Raw genomic sequence first — 18,964 nt, 5'->3', positions numbered from 1 at the left:
TTGGTCTCCAATGTAGAGGAAACCGCATTGGGAGCAATGAATGCAATAGACTAAGTTGAGGGAAGTGTTTGCTATACAGCTCATTTCTAGTAAGTCAACTGATCAGTTTAGATTCAGTTTCTGAAACTCAAAAAGTTCCATGTGTGAGTTAGATGTGCAATTGAACAAGGACATATTACATTTAATGAACATATTGATAAAATACTGGCATAACTTTTTTGAAAGGGATGGAAATCTTATAAGCTTATGAGAGATATTAGTATCGCTTTTACTCCTACTGCAAGCATTTTATGTTTAAAAATTGGAGAGGCAGCTTTGCCACATTTATTTTGGATCTTATTTACTATAGAATATTGTCATGAATGGAAATAGTTTGCTGTTGGTATCAATTCCTGATCATTCAAGAGCATATTCTACACTCCTTTACATAATTATCAGTTTCAGAACAGGCAAATTTTAATAAAAAGATCTGAGCGAGAACACCACTGTTGTATTTAGAACTATTTATTTTTGCCATTGCACATCGGTTCGTACAAACATTTCACTTTTGGAATATATGAAAATGATCCTTTCTACTTCTTAAACATGTGGTGCAGAGAAGCCCTAAGAAGAAAAACGAAACAGACATTTTCTCCACAACAGAGCCTAAGAAGGTAAGTTGCTTACAGGCCTCTGACAACGGTTTTGAACTGGCTGCTCGCAGTTGCACAAGAGCAGCCTGGAATGAAAGTCCTCTGATCTTCCATTTGAGGAGGAAATATTTAACTTACACTGAGCATCACCCAATGGAATGAATGTGATCGACAATAGGAATAGTATTGGAAATCCACACCCTATCATTCCATGAAACAGCAGTTTACTCCTGTGCTGCTACACATGACTTACTACTGGAACTATATATAAGATCGAATGGAGAGGCAGCACAGGTTTAAATGGAATGTACTGACTATAAAATTGAAGTGAAAGCCACCTTACTGTGAGGTAGTGGCCATATACTGTAAAAACTTAGTGTAACAGGAACAAGAGGAAATAGTTAAGTCATTGCTTCAAACAAGTTTCATAACCCCAAGGAAATTAAACTATAAAATGGAGTGCTGTAATAACTTAAGCCCATTAGTTACTAATGAAACAGACATTGTAGAGTTCAACTGTGTTGAAGATGGCTTAACCATTTTCAAATTTGTCATTTGTAACTTGAACAATTTTTAAAAATCAAGTATCTTTAATATTTTCTCAAGTACTACATTGAAATCATGTGGAAAAATATTTAAGCTTTCATAATACTTTTCTTTGTTCGGGTTAATCTAAATTTTACAATTTAAAATGGAAGCTAAGTCTGCATCTCTATGCAAATAACTATAATAAAAAAGTCTAATAAGGCACACAGTGGTAATTCATAAACTGCTATTCTGCAGATTTTAGTTCAGATAGCAATAATAAAGCACACATTAATTTATTCCAGATTAAAATACTTAGAGGTAGAAATCTGATATATCACCCAACAAAAAAAAGACCTGCATTTATATAGTGCCTTTCACAATCTCAAGATGTTGCAAATCATCTTACAGCCACTGAAGTGCTTGTGAAATGTAGTCACAGTTGTAATTTATTGGTCAGATATTATAGAAACCAACACAATTTTCCTTTTTATTGATTTCAATGGAAATTAGAATTGGGTAGTTTCCCAATTCTACAGCCTTTCTGCAATACCAGTTTAATGCCCTGGCTTCAAGTTGAAAGTCTAATGCTTTCAGAATACTCTTCAGGACCAGAAGTTACAATGACCAAAGCAGCCTACATGCATGGTGGTAGTGCACCTGACTTTCATTGAAATGGTCACAGGTTCAAAAGTCACCAATGCCAGGCACTCTTGCTCAACTATCACTTATTTGGACTGCATCTTTTTGACAGCCATTTAAATGCAAGCTAGCTTGCAAAGACAAATGGTGCCGGGAAGAATTTGAAAGTTTAGATAATCTTGAAATTGCCATCATTTCAATACATATTGATGCAGGCACAAATGGTTCTATACTAGGAGATGTTTCCACAGCTATATCTATTACAAAAATTAAACAAGACTCACAGTATTCTATATTCTCCCTTCAGATAAATCATAATCAGTCTTATCTAAGGGAGTCAATTACAAACATGTATTTGGAACATCTTCAGAAGAAACTTGTCAGTGCCACATTTTATTCAAGTAAAAATTCACTCCTGCTTTGTTTTATTATACCAATGCATAGATCGTCTTACAGCCAATTCCCAGTTCTCTATGGTGGGTTGATAGTGATGTAACACAGCCTGAGGTTTGAAAGTCTTTTCCACAGATCTAATGGTCTTCAATTCTTCCCTGCTGCCCCAGTACCCTGCAACAAAATTAAACATTTTTTTACTTATTAACATATACAAAAATCTGAGAGATTTATTTTTAAATAGTACAAGGATCTTCCAAGCTTTTGTAACAGAATAAGAGATTAATATAGTTAATATTTCAGGTCCAATATAACTCTTCTTCGGAACTTGAGTTCTAAAGAAGTGTCACGTTGGACTCAAACATTAACGCTGTTTCTCTCTCCACAGATGCTGCCAGACTGGCTGAGATTTTCCATCACTGTGTTTTTATTTCATATCTCCAGTATTCGCAGTATTTTGCTTTTATTTTAGTAAGAGACTAATTTGCATCTCTGATTCCCCACTGTCTATAATTTTATTCTTTTTTAAATTCATTTGCGGGATGCGGACATCGCTGGCTAGGTCAGCATTTATTGCCCATCTCTAATTGCCCTCGAAGAGGTGATGGTGAGCTGCCTTCTTGAACCGCTGCAGACCACATGGTGTAAAGTACACCCACAGTGATGTTAGGGAGGGAAGGATTAAGAGCGTTATTATAGGAATAAAAAAAATCAGATTAAAGTGATTCTCGAGCATATTCAGTCTAGACCTGTTGATGGAGACCCGGACAAAGTGTGCCCAGCTACTGACTTGGTAACAGATTGGTACATGACTTGGAAAAGATACAATGATGCTGAAGAAAGGGAGGAGGGATGCAGGGAAACTTTTAAGTAGATAAATTTAAGGGGTGACAAGATACTTATTCACTTGAATGACATTTGTTTTCAAATGTTAATAAAGGAATTCCTCTAATCGAATATAATAATGTTTACTGTCACATTAAGAACTCACAACAGAAGGCCATGTTACAAATAAAGCTTTGATTTCTGAAAATAATTGACAACATTTTATATAATAAAATAGCATACTAAAGACTTCATTATTTTCGACATACCAATTGCAAGGCCAGCTAAAAAGGCTGCCCCTAGACTCGACATATCCACGCGTTTAGGTTTCTCAATATCACAGATAAACAGATCTGTGGTAAGTTGCATGACAAACTCGTTGTTGCATATACCACCATTCGCCCTGTACACAACAAAACAAAAGTTCATTAGCACCAAAGACATAAACAAGTAACAGAATTCATATTTTATCAGGTAAAACTCAGCAAATAACCAGCCATACCAGCAAAAAACGTAATCTATTCAACATTGTAAAAGCAAAAACTGGATATTTTCTCCACTGCCACCTGCAATTTTCACTGGTTAATTATAAAATGCAGCATTCCAATCGTGCAAAATACATAGTGTAAACCAGTGTTCTGATATTCAATAGCACATACCTGACACACGTAATCGGAATGTGGATTTCTCTCAGCATTGTGTCATAAAGTTGTTTGTTCCTAAACGAAACAAAACATAAATTGTCAAAAATATTAAAATACAAGATGCCAAGGGAGAGAATTGCATACACTTTAATGTATAAGTACAATTGTTGCAAATATATGAATTTTATTCATTTTGTTTTAGAGTTCAGGTGGATTCTGCTGCTCAGGAGATCAACAGGCACAACACACATTCACTGTGAATTATCAGCAGTACATATTAAAAACAGTAGATTCAAATTGTGCGTGATTTAAAGGCCACTACTGATTAATGTAATGTCATGCAGCTAGTGTTAATAAATTGGGGAACAGTCGCATTGGTTCTTTTAACTGAATCTTTTATGCTTCACATCTCTCCGGCGCCATTAGCTGTTGTGATCTATAAAATTGCTACCCAGTAACTGTTGCAAAGACTATGTTAAATTCGGTGAGCAGATTATTACAAGTGGGTTGGGGGACTTTCAATCCTAAAGTCTACAAGGGAAAGTTACAGAAAATCAAAGATTGCAGAGGACAAAAGCTCATGCTCTGAAGAAGTCATACGGACTCAAAACATTAACTCTGTTTCTCTCTCCACAGATACTATCAGGCTTGCTGAGTTTCTCCAGCATTTTCTGTCTTTTTTGCTGAGGGCAAGGTTTGCTTGCATGAATGCTGCAAAATTAACAGAAAAGTTATATAAAAACTCCAAATTGCGTCAAATGATCTACAAAGTAGGCCAACACGAGTTCACCCTTACAATTGCCAACTTCCCCTGGGAATTCTATGGGAGGAAGATGAGTCACCTTGAGTAGTGGCAATGGCAGAGTTCAAAGAGTAGGATGCACCAGAAACCTAAAAATAGACAGGTCCACCAAAGGAGGAGTAGTCCTGGTAATCTTACTGAAGTGCACTGATTTTAATTCTACATTATGTGCTTCCACAGTGGCTATTGCTGAGATTTTATTTTTACTTTTCCCTATTTTCTTCTTCTTCTAATGTACTTCACAATCCTTGTTTAGAAAGCATGGCTGTTAGAGCCATAGGAACTTGCCATAACAAGCACTGGTGCTCATTGAGTACTGGCTGGATGTACACTTCTATTGGACAGCTTGTGCCAGGCCAACTGTTTCTCTTCCCAGAAATGTAGTTCACCATAATGCAATGCTTCAGCAAGTATACTGGCCATAACTGGCAATACGCAGCCACAGAAGACAGGTTCAGCTTACAGTTCTTAGGCTCTGAAATTACTGTCAGCAATTAGCCATGACACTTGGGCATGACTGTAACTGAGAATGTGTAAAAGTAAACTCCAGCAGCATGGGGAAAAAAGCTAGAAGATTTATTCAAAACATGAGAAGTAAATTGCTATCTATGGGCTCAGTTTCACTGAATAACTTGGACAAGTCTAACACCCTCTAAATTCCACTAATATATACTATAGGCTAAATACAGCAGATTGGCTGGATACGGAAATAGTACTATTTCCCCCCATTTAAGTGCATATTATAATATTCAATCAAATATACATATTGCTTCTTATCCACACACCTGAAGGCTATGGATTCCAGTATTGCTCGTACTAGATGAATTTTGGTTGTTGAAGGTTTCAGTCCCATAAATGACGCACAAGCATTAGGATCATTTAAAGGAGCCTGATCAAAGGAAAACATTGTTATTTCATTAACACCAATATATAGTTCAACTGTGTACATAAAGTATCTTGGGTTATCAAGTTTAAAAAAAAAACATGACTTACAGAGGACAGTGAGAGGCAGCGTAAAAGAAAGGAGGAAAATTATGTCTTTTTGTAAAAGTTGTAATTTCTATAATTTACAGGGTGGGTCAGTTTAAAATGTTATGCATTCTTACACATACGATGTTTAAAAAGAATTAAGGAGGTTTCATATACACAATCCACAAAATAAATAGTTGTCAGCAGTCAGTTCATAGCTAGTTGCGTGAATTATAATGAAGTATATGTTTCAGTGGTAGTGTAGACTGCAAAGCAATGCTCTACATTAAGTTAGTGGGTAAATGTGTTACTTGATATGGCACTGAGCCATACAAAGCAAGGTAGGTCTCAGATTTGACTATTGGTCTGCGTCAAGCTCAGCCAGGACAACATTTGGGCCAGCACAATAGGTTCATTGTTCACATGCTAGTAAGGGAAGGGAAAGGAACGAAACGAAAAGTACAGTCGGGTTTTTACTCCTGTTCAATATCTAGTTCCTCTGCTGACATGCATACATGTGGACATCAAACCAGATGGCCACTATTCCCCAAAACATCAAATTGCAAACTGATGATGTCTATGTTCATGCATGACAAATAGGCATTTGTTGAAGTAATAGAGGGCACTTGGCACTTTTAGATTCACTCCTTCAAAGTGAGAAAGTTTGAGAAGGAATAAAAAATGGTTGAAAACTAGATCCAATAGGCACGCAAGGCTAGCACTGTAATCTACAAACCTATGGAATGATATAAACTTTGTACAACTAATACCAAATAGACTTAAAAAATCAGGAGTTAAAATTGAAAGTACTAAATGGCTCAAAATAATTTAATATTCTGTGAGAATTACACATTTATTTCAGATTATAAATTCACTTAAGAGTTAACATACGAAACTGATTTCAATTTCACATCGGATATGAACATGGGAAATTGGGCCAACTGAGTAACTGCCGAAATGAAACAAAACTCTTTCTGTAGCACATCCACAAACAGATGGTGGCATTTAATATATGGCTATCATTGAAACTCTCCGCCACTGGAAAAAAAATTTCTGCAATTTTTCTTATTTTCATCTTTTACAACTCAAAAATACAGCTCAAAGTCAATCATTAATCAGTTTTAGTTTTAATCACTAAATTTCACCATCACTAAGAAATGCCAGCTATTTGATAAGACGATCACATTTAGTAAATTAATGATTCTTTGATTCTGAACTTATCTCTCAATATAAATTGACCATCTACAATATTTTGAATGGGGAAAACTTGAATTTCTTGAATGTGGCATTTGGATGCTAGGATGCAAGGCAAGCATAATTCTTAAACTTCCATTATAGACTGTAATTATTCTTAATAAAATTAAGAAATTAATCATTTAATCAAAAATTAAGATCACCTTTCTCTTTCCATTCATTGGGAGCATTGTGTCCTCATTAGCAACTACTAAACAGAAACACCTTCAATTGATTTAGAATTATTACTATAAGAGTCCCATCACCTATTAAAGGGACTATCGTTAGCGTGCAAAACAGTTGAGAATCATCCTTCCAGCCAACAGGAAATACATAAACCTACCAATTGGCCTATGGTTTAAAAAAAAGTTGTTACCAATTTTCTCTCCTCCACTCCAGTAAGAGTGAAATCGTTGCTGAAGTAATGGTGGATATACACCATTTGTTCCTGACTACCATGTCCAGGTTTTTTTAAAATTCATTCATGGGATGTGGGCATCACAGGCTAGGCCAGCATTTATTGCCTATTCCTAATTGCCCTTGTTCAGAGGGTATTTTTAAGAGTCAACCACATTAGAGTGATTAGAGTAACCATTAGTGGTAGGAGTAACCAATATTCATGCAAAAACGTCCATCGTGACGGTCAACAGGCTATTCATCAAAACGAGCAGAACATTCAAACTATGGTTGATGTTGATGGGTAGGAAATAAATAAATACATAAATAAATAATTGCTAGCATCTACTTGGCATGTACCATGAGGTGGGTGCCAAGTTTCAGTCTAGCTACCAGGAAGAAGCGCTAACTATTTCATTATAAGAGATGAGGCAAATAAGATGTCCAGTTTGCGTGGTGCAGAGTTACTCATTCCTCAAAGGGTTAAAACACTCAAATTAATAGCAGAGCTCCCATAACATTGTTTATGGATAGTTTTAGGTCTAGATATTAAGCTGCTAACCCGATAGTGCATTTATGATCACTGTTGTAAGCAGGCAATGGCAGGTATTGTAGCTACTTGCTGAGGTCACAAAGCTTCTAAGTAATTATCAGTAAGCATTGCTTGATAAAGAAATTCAGATTGCGGGAACAGGCTGGTGAATTTTAGCCTGAAGTTCAGAAGGACTCAGCATCTCATCTCTGTCATTTAGACCCATAGATTTAAAAAAAATCTAAACAAACATTTTCAAGTGTAATAATTAGGGTGGTCAAAATGTTTTGAAAATGTAGGAAGACGACAAGGAAATGTGTGTTTTTGGTAGTTTTTCACCATATACATTCAACAGGACTGGCTCTTATTGTTTTAAAGATTGTTAGTTAAAGTTTATATGTTAGCAAATCAAATGGAAGAAATTTGCTTGCAATAAAACGCGTCAATATTTAAGTACAAATCCCTTAAATCTCTCTGTACATAGAAGAGAGGGGGAAGTGCACACACAACTGGCATTTGCACAATGCCTCTTAACATAGAAAAACATTCCAATGGACATCACAGAAATATAAAACAGATGGACATTGAAATAAAATGGGAAATAGTCGATAGGGTAATGAAAAGTTTGGTTAAAGGGATGAGCTTTAAGGAGGATCTTAACAGGAGATGAAGAGGCATTAGGGTTTAGGGAGGGAATGACATGGTGTGGGGGCTAGTTGGCTGAAGGCTTGGTTGCTTATGGTTAGGCAAAAAGAGGCAAATAAACAAAAAGGAAAACTAGAGATCAAAGTGTTGAGAGGACAATCAAGGAGATAAAATTACCATTTTAAACTTGATAGAAAGGACATGTATAATGGTATATTTCTGGAAAATCCATTTTAAAATCATTGTTGGAAAATCCATTTTAAAATCATTGCACAATGAAAAAAGGTCAATTAACTCTTACCTAGTGATCTTCTAAAGGGGATTGCTCAGCTCAGAATCTCTCAATGAAACTGAGCACTACGATGTCCCTTATCTACTGTTACTAGTTTCAGCTCTTTGTTTCTTCTCCATCCTTTTCTAACTCAGGGCCTCACTAAGTTTTATTTTTAATGGAACATATTCATATAAAATCAGCAAATTGCAGTCAACTTGTGAGATTGGGATGGTGTTACATATATAGAGTGAAATCTGTGGTTTCAATGGTTGCATTTTTTTTTAAAGAGACAAACCCTAACTGAAAAGGGAAACTGAGAAAGAAAACGGAACATTCCAGTTTCTAAGGAAACTAAAGCCCAGGTTTTCGCCCCCAGGTCAGGTTCACCGAGTTGGGAGATTTCCTGGCTCAGCAAACCCGACTTTATAAATGGCCGCCTGTAGGTGGGATTTTCATGGCCAGGGATGGGGGTGGGCGGTTGCTGGTGGTGCACTGAAAAGCGTGTCAGGGCGGGTGACCCAAGAATGACTGGAGGAGACTGCTGGGTGTGGAGGCAGGCTGGACGCAAGGCCTGCCTCTGTGCTTCAGCACTGTGTAGAAATAAACAATTATAATAACCAAACGCATCCCTTCAGCGCTCACTCCTCATCACCCCCACACTCCATATGCTCCATCCATGCCAACCTATGCCAAGTCATGTCCCCCATGCACCTCCCATTCCATTGCCAACTTAGTGCCCCTCTACCCACACCCATTGCTCCATACCAATTTAGTGCCAAGTCATGCCAACCCTTGCCCCACCCACCCATCACCCTTTGCCCTTACGCGCTCCATTTCAACTTATCTATTATCCTTGGTCACTTCCTGGGTAGCTTTGACATCCTGGACATCTCCTTAGCATTTCCTTCATAGCTGGACAGCTCTTTTCCAGTTTGACAGTTCTAATGAGTTTGTACGGAATAAAGGACTTTATGACTGAGATTGATGACCCATATGCTGAGTAGGCTGCCGTGCCAATTTTTAAGATCTGTCCTAGTTGTATCTGCCATTTAATGTGAAATTTATTATTTATAATTGACTGCAACTAGCCTCTTAATTTATGTATAACTTATGTTGATTATGGGTTTGAGAGTATACATGATTAACTAAGGTAGTATTTGGTGTTTGCTTTGGCTCTTGTATAGTAAAAATTACTTTTGTTTTAAACCATGAAATTCTGTGGTTTCATTCTTTCAGTAAGTAAGTAACTGGGATTTCCAATTTCTTCTGTCTTTAAAAGAAAGTTACAATCCCATAGAGACCAGTAACAATAAACATTGTGGCGCTATTGTTATGAGATAGTGGTCTGAATTTTATGCTCCCCTTCCAGCAGATTAAGGTAGGGGTGTGTGTGGTGGAATGAGGTATGTAAAAGCTAGATGGTGGTCTGCCCACTGCCTATTACCCACCCCTGCCCCTACCATAATTATACCAGTGGCGGGGATGGTGTCAGGAGCCTGCCTGCCAGTGGTCCATTTGTGTAATTAATGCCCATTTATCACCCTGATCCCACTACTGCTGGGATTTAACAAGTAGAAGGAGAGGCCCACACCCAGGGGCTAACCTGGCAGGTTTCCCTGTATGGGCTAGTGGTGGGTGGGGATCAACTCCTCCTTAATGGGCCCCTGGCCTACTGGAGGTCAACACCCCTCCCACCATCCAAAGTGTTTCCACCCGTTCCTCTTCTACTAGAGCGCTTCCTGCCTCTGATAGGCTGGTAACTCTGAGGTGGGCCTTCCTGTTCCTGAGGGGCAGAAATGCCACCCCAAGTCAACAGCCAATTGGCCATTAAACGGCTACATGGCAGCTGATCTGCTGGGCACTCTCCCCGCTGACTTTTTAGCCGGGTGGTGGTGGGGGGGGAACCATAGCACGCCATAAATTCCAACCAGTATCTTTAAGCTAGTTTGGACACTGTTTATCGCATTTTGTATCACAAAGTACTGTTCCACGCCTCTGAATGAATGTATTTCTGGCAATACTTTGCACGAGCACACTAAGGCAGAAATTACATGACAAACTGAGGCCAATTCCTCCACAAGCTGAATGGACAAGAGACAAAAGGTTAAAAGCAAAACCCTTTAGAGTTTGTTTAAGAAGCGCCTAAAACACCAGAACTAAGAAGTTACTTGTCACAAATGCTTCATTATTTTGCAACATGTTGGCCTTATGACTCAATTTTTATGTGTTCTCAGGATGCAGGTAACAATCACAAGGCCACATTTATTATGTCCCTATTTGACCTGGGAAAGTAGGCCTTCCAACTGAATCACTGCAGTGTTTTTGCTGATGGTGCTCCTACAATGGTGTCTAATAGGAAATTTCAGGATTTTGACCTAATGAGGGTGAAGGAACAGTGATGCATGTGCAAGTCACAGTGTGAGATAGAGGGGAACATAGAGGTGATGGTATTCCCATGACATTGTAATTATCATGTGTGGCCTGCTACCAAGTCACATGGACTGGAAAGCTTCAATGTTTAATTTTTGTTCTGGCCTTCCAACTTTTTCCTGTTCACCACATGGAGAACTTCAAAACCTTCACTTTGCAGATATCCAAGAACGAACAGCTGAGAACAAGAATCCACTGTGTAGAAGTTTGCAAGCATGAACCCCGTCCTAATACTTCACACTACTGGACGTTAGGTCTCCAAAGTGTCAACATATTGTACAGATCATTGGTTGTTATATTTATTACTATATTAGTTACATTTAAAGTGTAACTTGAAGAAGCTGGACTTTTGTTTACTATAGTGTTGGTATGTTCATTACCCTATAAACAGTAGTGAAACTAATAGAACATTAAGAGTTCTGTTTAATTGTACATTTAAACAACTTCAAGAATAAAGAGAAAATTGCTCCAAACATTGTCTGCCACTGGAAATTACATCACACTAATCAGGTTGAAGCTGCTGCAGCTTTACATAAAAGCAGTACAGGATAGACAGAGTGTTGATGCATCAATGTACTGCATCTCAGTGTGCTAGAACATGTATTCATTCCTGTTAGGATCTAGTTTTAGCCATGCTAAATCAAGCAAAGGTTTGAGGAAGGCAGAATCATGCAAGTTAGAAGTAACATCCGTTGTCCTAGTGAATGCATCAAAATTGAGGGAATCAGATGTCAAAGCTAAGGAGCTAAAAACATAATTGCATTGCTAGCTTCAGGTGCAGTGTAAGGATAACTAGCCTTCTGAAATCAGCCATTAGATTAAAAAAAAACACAAGTGGCATACTCACCCAAGAGAAAATTCTAGTACAAGTTGTTAATTGTACAGTATTTAAATTAATCACAAACATTTTGGAATTGCTGTAGGGAAAAAAAAAAGTACAACTTATCTGTGGGCTTTTACCTGTAATCCACTGAATGATGGGACAAAGTATACGCCATCTGAATTTTGCACTTCCTGCGCCATCTTTTCAGTTTCAGCAACATCAGAGAATAAACCTGGAAAGATACGAAGGTCTAATGAAGGAGGGTGGATTGGGTGGCTTAGTAGGTTACAAAATGTTGTCATTTAATTCAGTCTAGAATCCAGTCTTGAGTGACTGGAAAAACATGCTCATCACAAAATGAAAATGAAGTTGAACCGATTCTTTACAGTCCTATAACAAAAAATCTAATTGTAAAAACCTTACTCAGATAGCATAAGGACAAGAGACTGTGCATGCCAGAACAATTGGACATTTCAAGACTGAGATTTTTGTTAAGTAAGAGATATGGAGCAAAGGCAGATAAATAGAGTTGAAGTACAGATCAGCTATGACCTAATTAAATGACTGAGTGGACTTGAGGGTCTGAATGGGCTACTGCAGTTCCTAATATTTATAAAAGGATATTGGGGAAGAGGTAAATCATGAAAAGGTTCCAAGTGAGATGAGATGTAATAAATCAAAGGAAAGTTTTAACCAAACTAAATTAATCTAAAGGAGGGTGAAAGATATAGTGCTAGACCAGATTGGATACATTGCAAGATTTTTAGGAAAACAGAAAAAATAGTGGAGAACCTAGAAATTTAATTTCAGAGTTCTATTGCTATACGGGCAGACACATGGCAAATGCAGTTCAATGTGGTGAAATGTGAAGTTATGCACTTTGGGATCACTTCCTATAGGAAGGCAGTAACATTACTCCAAATAGCGCAATTTTGAAAAGTATAGATTAGCAGAAACACCTTGGTCTCCATATACACAAATACTGGTGGCAGGACAAGTTGATAAGATACTTAAAAACACTATACAGGTTGCATGGGTTTATAAATATTGGCATAGAATATAAAAGCAAAGAGATCATGCTAGAACAGTATAAATCACTAGTTAGGCCTCAGCTGGAGTAATGTGGACAATTCTGGGCACCAAACTTCGGGAAAGGCATAAAGGCCTTAGAAGGGGTACAGAAGATATTTATCAGGACGCTATGAGGAGAGGTTGGAAAAGTTAGGGCTGTTCTCCTTGGATAAAGAGGTGACCTATTAGAGGTTTTTAAGATGATGAGAGATGTAGAGAGAGAAGAGTGAGAAAAATTATTTCCTCAAATGAGTGGATCAATAAACAAAGGTCACATTCAAAATCATTGGCAAAAGGGGAAAATGCAGAGAATATGGTGTACATGGACTTTATTGCCACCAACACACAAAAACCCATGAATGAATAAAAAAGACATTTGGGAGTTGGAGATATTAAAAAAAACATTAAACGCAGCATTCCAGATTGATAAAGGCATAAAAAATTAATGCTATAAACAGGTTTTATCGCAAGGGGTATAGGATATAAAAGTCAGCATATAATAATGAAGCTAAATAAAACCTTTAAGACTGTAGCTGGAAAACTGGGGCTTTACAGCATAGAAAAGGCAATGAAGATAGTTCACTGCAGTTTCACCAGCACGATACTTGTTACGAAGACAGCAAAATATAATGAATGACTTGAAAAATCAGGGTTGTTTTTGTTGAAATGGTGAGATTTTGTTGAAATGGAGTAGAAACAATGGCTGAGGGATCTAGAATTGAGGGGTCAAAACACAGCAGCCATGTTCTTCAAGAATTAATTTGGCTCACTTGGTAGCAATCATGAGTTGTGGATTTAAGCCCCACTACATTTTTCAACATCAGCATGGTACTGATAAAGTGCTGCAATGTCAGTAGTTCAGTCTTCAGAACAACTGAAGCCCCATCTGTCTGCTCAGTTGGATGTAAAATATCACACAGTGCTACTCGAAGAGGAGAAGGGAATTCTCACAATATCCATGTCAACCTTCTTCCCTCAAACACCAAGGACAGGTTATCTGGTCACTGATTTTGTCATTTGTAAGAACATGTGCACAAGTTGTCACATATGCCTACATGTGATTGACTGTACTGCAAAAGTAATCCATTGTGGAGGAAGTGCTTTGGGGCATCTTAAGAATTAAGAACATAATTGCAAACATGTTTTTTTCCAGTTGAACAAAATCATTGAGGCTGTAGAAAGGGATCACAGTCCTGCATTTAATTCTTGCAATACGAGAATTGGAAAAGCTTGATAACAATAGTGGATAATAAAATAGGGAAACGAAGGAAGGATGGAATTCCATTTCCCGACACATGCATTACTTAATCGAGAAACAGAATACTGCGGATACTGGAAATTTGAAATAAAAACAGAAAATGCTGGAAAAGACTGAACAGGTTAAACAGCATATATGTAGAGAGAGAAAAAGAGTTAACACTTCAGATCTGTGACCTTTCAACAGACGAAGATTTTTCCAACATTTTCTGTTTTTATTACATAAATTACTTAACTTGTGAAATTCATTCACAAAATAAATCTTGGGAAACATGATGCTTTTTCAAAGGCAGTTAACATTTTTATTGATCTAAAAGATATTATTCAAAGAACCAAGTACAAACAGGCAGGAAAAGTGACATAAACTTCAACTCTTTTCTTCTCCGCCGATGCTGCCAGACCTGCTAAGTTTTTCCAGGTAATTCTGTTTTTGTGTTGTAAAAGTGACATAAAGTTCAACTTAAATTTGAGAGCAATTACATCTTCTCACCAAAGATAGGAATAAAGTGCACCACAGTAATAAACCTACTTACCCAGTTGCTGTGCCCACTGGATCACTTTACCCGTATCAGAAGCATTTCCTTCAGCTATATATGTAATTTCAGATCCAATTTTCCAGCCAACCAATGGATAAAGGCCTGCATTAATAAATAATTACATTAAAAAGCATGATACAACTTCAGTACACTTAGCATTCTGAGGTGTCCCACATTCACATTGTTTTTGGATAGCTAGTATGGCCATAATTGCAAATCCTTAGTACTTCTAGTTGGGAGTCATAACAGCATTTTCAGCTCTTGTGGTTATTTTAATATATGTTCACCATTGCTACCATTTGTATGAATGCAACTAATGTTAGGTATAGTAAGCTAAATGGCAACAGCATAGACTATGGTGGAATTAAGGTCAGAGTGATTGAGGCAAATAACATAAGGGAAAGCTAGCTAAATAAATGAACAGTCTGATAAGAAGCTATTGATTTGAAACATTAACTATGTTTCTTTCTCCATAGAGCACTTGAAGCAGTCCATGCCCAAATACAGAAAGACCAGGACAACATCTAAGCTAGGGCTGACAAGTGGCAAGTAACATTTGTGGCACACAAGTGCCAGGCAATGACCATCAAGAGAGAATCTAACCATTACCCCTTGACATTCACTGGCATTACCATCACTGAATCCCACACTAGCAACATCCTGGGGGCTTATCATTGACCAGAAACTGAATTGGACTAGTTACATAACTATTGTCTCCTGACTCCCCATGCCTGTCCACCATCTACAAGTCACAAGTCAAGAGTGTGTGATGGGATACTCTCCACTTGCCTGAATGAGCGCAGCTCCAACAATGCCCTAGAAGCTTGAAACAATCTAAGTCAAAGTAACCCGCTTAATTGGCAGCCCATCCACATTCACTCCCTCCACCACTGACAAAATGGGAGCTGTGTACCATCTACAAAATGCACTGCTGGAACTCACCAAGGCTCCTTAGACAGCACCTTTCAAACTTATGACTGCTACCATCTAGAAGGACAAGGGCAGCAGGTAGATGAGAACGCCACCACCTGCAAGTTCCCCTCCAAGTCACTCACCATCCTGACTTGGAAATATATTACCAGTCCTTCACTGTCACTGGGTCAAAATCCTGGAACTCCCTCCCTAACAGCACTGTGGGTGTACCTACACCACATGGACTGCAGCAGTTCAAGAAGGTAGCTCACCACCACCTTCTCAAGGGCAATTAGGGATGGGCAATAAACGCTGGCCTAGCCAGCGATGCCCACATGAAAGAGAACAGATATGTTGGTCAGAAGAAGCAAGACGGTAGAAGGCTCATGTAGAGCACAAACACTGGTATAAACTCGTTTTGCCCAATGGTCCGTGTCTTGCTGCAAAATTCTAATAACTCTACATTAGTGAAGCATGAACAGATAGTTTATTCACAGAGAAATGGACTGCATTTAAATCTTTCTTCCCAAATTAGAACCATAGAACACTACAGCACAGAAAACACGCCATTCGGCCCTTATAGTCTCTGCTGAAATATTATTCCGCTAGTCCCATTGACCTGCACCTAGTTCATAACCCTCCAGACCTCTTCCATCTATGTATCTATCTAATTTATTCTTAAAACTTAAGAGTGAGCCCGCATTTACCACGTCAGATGGTAGCTCGTTCCACACTCTCACCACTCTGAGTGAAGAAGTTCCCCCTAATGTTTCCCCTAAACCTTTCCCCTTTCACCCTAAAGCCATGTCCTCTCGTGTTTATTTCTCCTAATCTAAGAGGAAAGATCCTACTTGCATTTACTGTCTATACCCCTCATAATTTTGTAAACTTCTATCATATCTCCCCTCATTCTTCTACGCTCCAAGGAATAAAGTCCTAACCTGTTTAATCTTTCCCTGTAACTCAACTCCTTAAGACCCGACAACATCCTAGTAAATCTTCTCTGCACTCTCTCCATCTTACTGATATCCTTCCTGTAGTTAGGCGACCAGAACTGCACACCATACTCCAAAGTTGGCCTCGCCAATATCTTATACAACCTCACCATAACATCCCAACTCCTATACTCAATACTTCGATTTATGAAGGCCAGTATGCCAAAAGCTTTCTTTACAACCTTGTCTACCTGTGACGCCACTTTCAGGGAACTATGTATCTGAACTCCCAGATCCCTTTGTACCTCTGCACTCCTCAGTGCCCTACCATTTACTGTGTATGTCCTACCTTGGTTTGACCTTCCAAAATGTAACACCTCACACTTTTCCGCATTAAATTCCATCTGCCATTTTCTGGCCCATTTTTCCAGTTGGTCCAGATTCCTCTGCAAGCTTTGAAAGCCTTCCTCGCTGTCCACAACGCCTCCAATCTTAGTGCCATTAGCAAACTTGCTGATCCAATTCACCACATTCTCATCCAAATCATTGAAATAGACAACAAACAACAATGGTCCCAGCACAGATCCCTGAGGCACACCACTAGTCACAGACCTCCAGTCTGAGAAGCAATCATCCACTACCACTCTGCCTTCTCCCACACAGCCAATTTCGAAACCAGTTTACAACCTCTCCATGGATACCAAGTGTCTGAACCTTCTGAACTAACCTCCCATGTGGGACCTTGTCAAAGGCATTACTAAAGTCCATGTAGACAACATCCACAGCCTTTCCTTCATCTACTTTCTTGGTAATCTCCTCGAAAAACTCTACAAGGTTCGTTAAACACGACCTACAACGCACAAAGCCATGCTGACTATCCTTAATCAGCTGTCCAAATAATTATATATCCGGTCTCTCAGAACACCTTCCAATAATTTACCTACTACTGACGTCAGGCTCACTGGCCTGTTATTACCTGGTTTACTTTTGGAGCCTTTTTTTAAAACAACGGAACAACATGAGCTACCCTCCAATCCACCGGCACCTCACCCGTGGCTAAGGACATTTTAAATATTTCTGCCAGGGCCCCTGCAATTTCTACACTAGTCTCCCTCAAGGTCCGAGGGAATATCATGTCAGGCCCGGGGGATTTATCTCCCTTTATTCGCTGTAAGGCAGCAAGCACCTCCTCCTCTTTAATCTCTATATGTTAAATTAAATTACAACCATGTCAAACATTAAAAAAATTTGCTAAAGGGTGAGGGGAGAAAACACATTAACACCTTTCATTCACCTCCACTGTCCCTGCTTCACTTTATAGGTTCAACTGTGAACACAATTTTGCAACCTACTGCCAAAGCCCCTTTCTACATTAATCTTGAGCCAAGAGCTTGGAAATATTGAAACCTTAGCCTCAAACATTTCCTTCCACCCTGAAGAGGAACACTTCACCTCTACAAAATTGTTCCTTCAATATTTCAAGCAAGATCAGAGACTCACTATGTAAGGAACCGCAGGAGTGGACCATTGTTTCACCATTACACAGTGCAGCAACATCAGGTGGCAGGACAAAATTCCCAACACTGAAGCTCTTGCAAAGTGCTGCCTACTTGGCAATGGGTGTATGCTCATCAGATCTCAGCTTTGCTGGGTCAGTGATGTGATTTGTATGGAGGATTCTCATGTACTCTACAGCCAGCTGAGCATGGGAACCCACACCACAGGATGTCCCAAACTTAGACAGAAAGACAGACAATCTAAAAGCCAATATCAGGGCTTTTCCCAATATATGGGGGAAAAAATAACCTTGGACAGACCCAAATGGAGAAGTCTCTGTCATTGAGCAATTTCAACATTTGAGGAGAACAGAGTCAAGTGCCTTCAGGATGAACGAGTGCGGTGAAAAACCAATGCCTCAATCCACCCCTCCAACACTGACTTTGCATGAAGTATTTGCAACCAGTTATGCAAATCAAGACTTGGCCTCGTGTCACACATAAGATGACATCAACCTAGACTGTAAACCAGTCTTTTTTCTAAAAACTGAACACTCATCAGTTGAAGCAACAGGAGAATCCATCATCATCATCGCATAGTGCAGCACAGCAAATGCTGCCGGTCTTCTATCGTCACCTTCCAGTTCCATATCAACTTTTCTTAAAACTCCCAATTCAAATTCTTTTAGTCCAACTTCCACTTAGCTCACAGCACCAAGACTGTCATGGCCAATGCCACAAAGGACATTCTCTGTAACTGTGATCATGGTGCATTTTCCCTCTTGACCCAATCTTGACATTCGACATGATTAACTGCATTATACTACACATCCTCTCTGTCACCCGACTCTATGAAACTGCCTATGTCTATATGTTCCATTTCAATCTTATTCAACATCACCATTGCATGTTCAACAGTGGCTACTCTTTCCATCTCCATTGTCACCTCCAAAATGCATGAAAAAAATCTATCCTTGGCTCCCTCCTCTTTC

General features: G+C 38.7%; 1 protein-coding gene across 2 annotated transcripts in view; it reads right to left on the bottom strand.

The window, feature by feature from the left end:
• Positions 1 to 488: 488 nt before the first annotated feature.
• The window catches only part of gk5 (glycerol kinase 5), a 92,297-nt gene continuing 73,821 nt past the window's right edge, over positions 489 to 18,964 (bottom strand). For both annotated transcript variants that reach the window (XM_041182844.1, XM_041182845.1), the window contains exons 11-16: positions 14,627 to 14,731; positions 11,903 to 11,997; positions 5,249 to 5,352; positions 3,677 to 3,736; positions 3,287 to 3,420; positions 489 to 2,366 (exon numbers count right to left, since the gene is read on the bottom strand). In XM_041182844.1, coding sequence (XP_041038778.1) covers positions 2,209 to 2,366; positions 3,287 to 3,420; positions 3,677 to 3,736; positions 5,249 to 5,352; positions 11,903 to 11,997; positions 14,627 to 14,731 — 656 coding nt within the window. In that variant the 3' untranslated portion in view covers positions 489 to 2,208. The remainder of the gene's footprint in view (positions 2,367 to 3,286; positions 3,421 to 3,676; positions 3,737 to 5,248; positions 5,353 to 11,902; positions 11,998 to 14,626; positions 14,732 to 18,964) is intronic.

The sequence above is a fragment of the Carcharodon carcharias genome, chromosome 2 (genome assembly GCF_017639515.1).
Source record: "Carcharodon carcharias isolate sCarCar2 chromosome 2, sCarCar2.pri, whole genome shotgun sequence".
NCBI classification, from domain to species: Eukaryota; Metazoa; Chordata; class Chondrichthyes; order Lamniformes; family Lamnidae; genus Carcharodon; species Carcharodon carcharias.
Note: the sequence above shows the minus strand (reverse complement) of the source record. Positions and strands in the feature narration are given on the sequence as shown.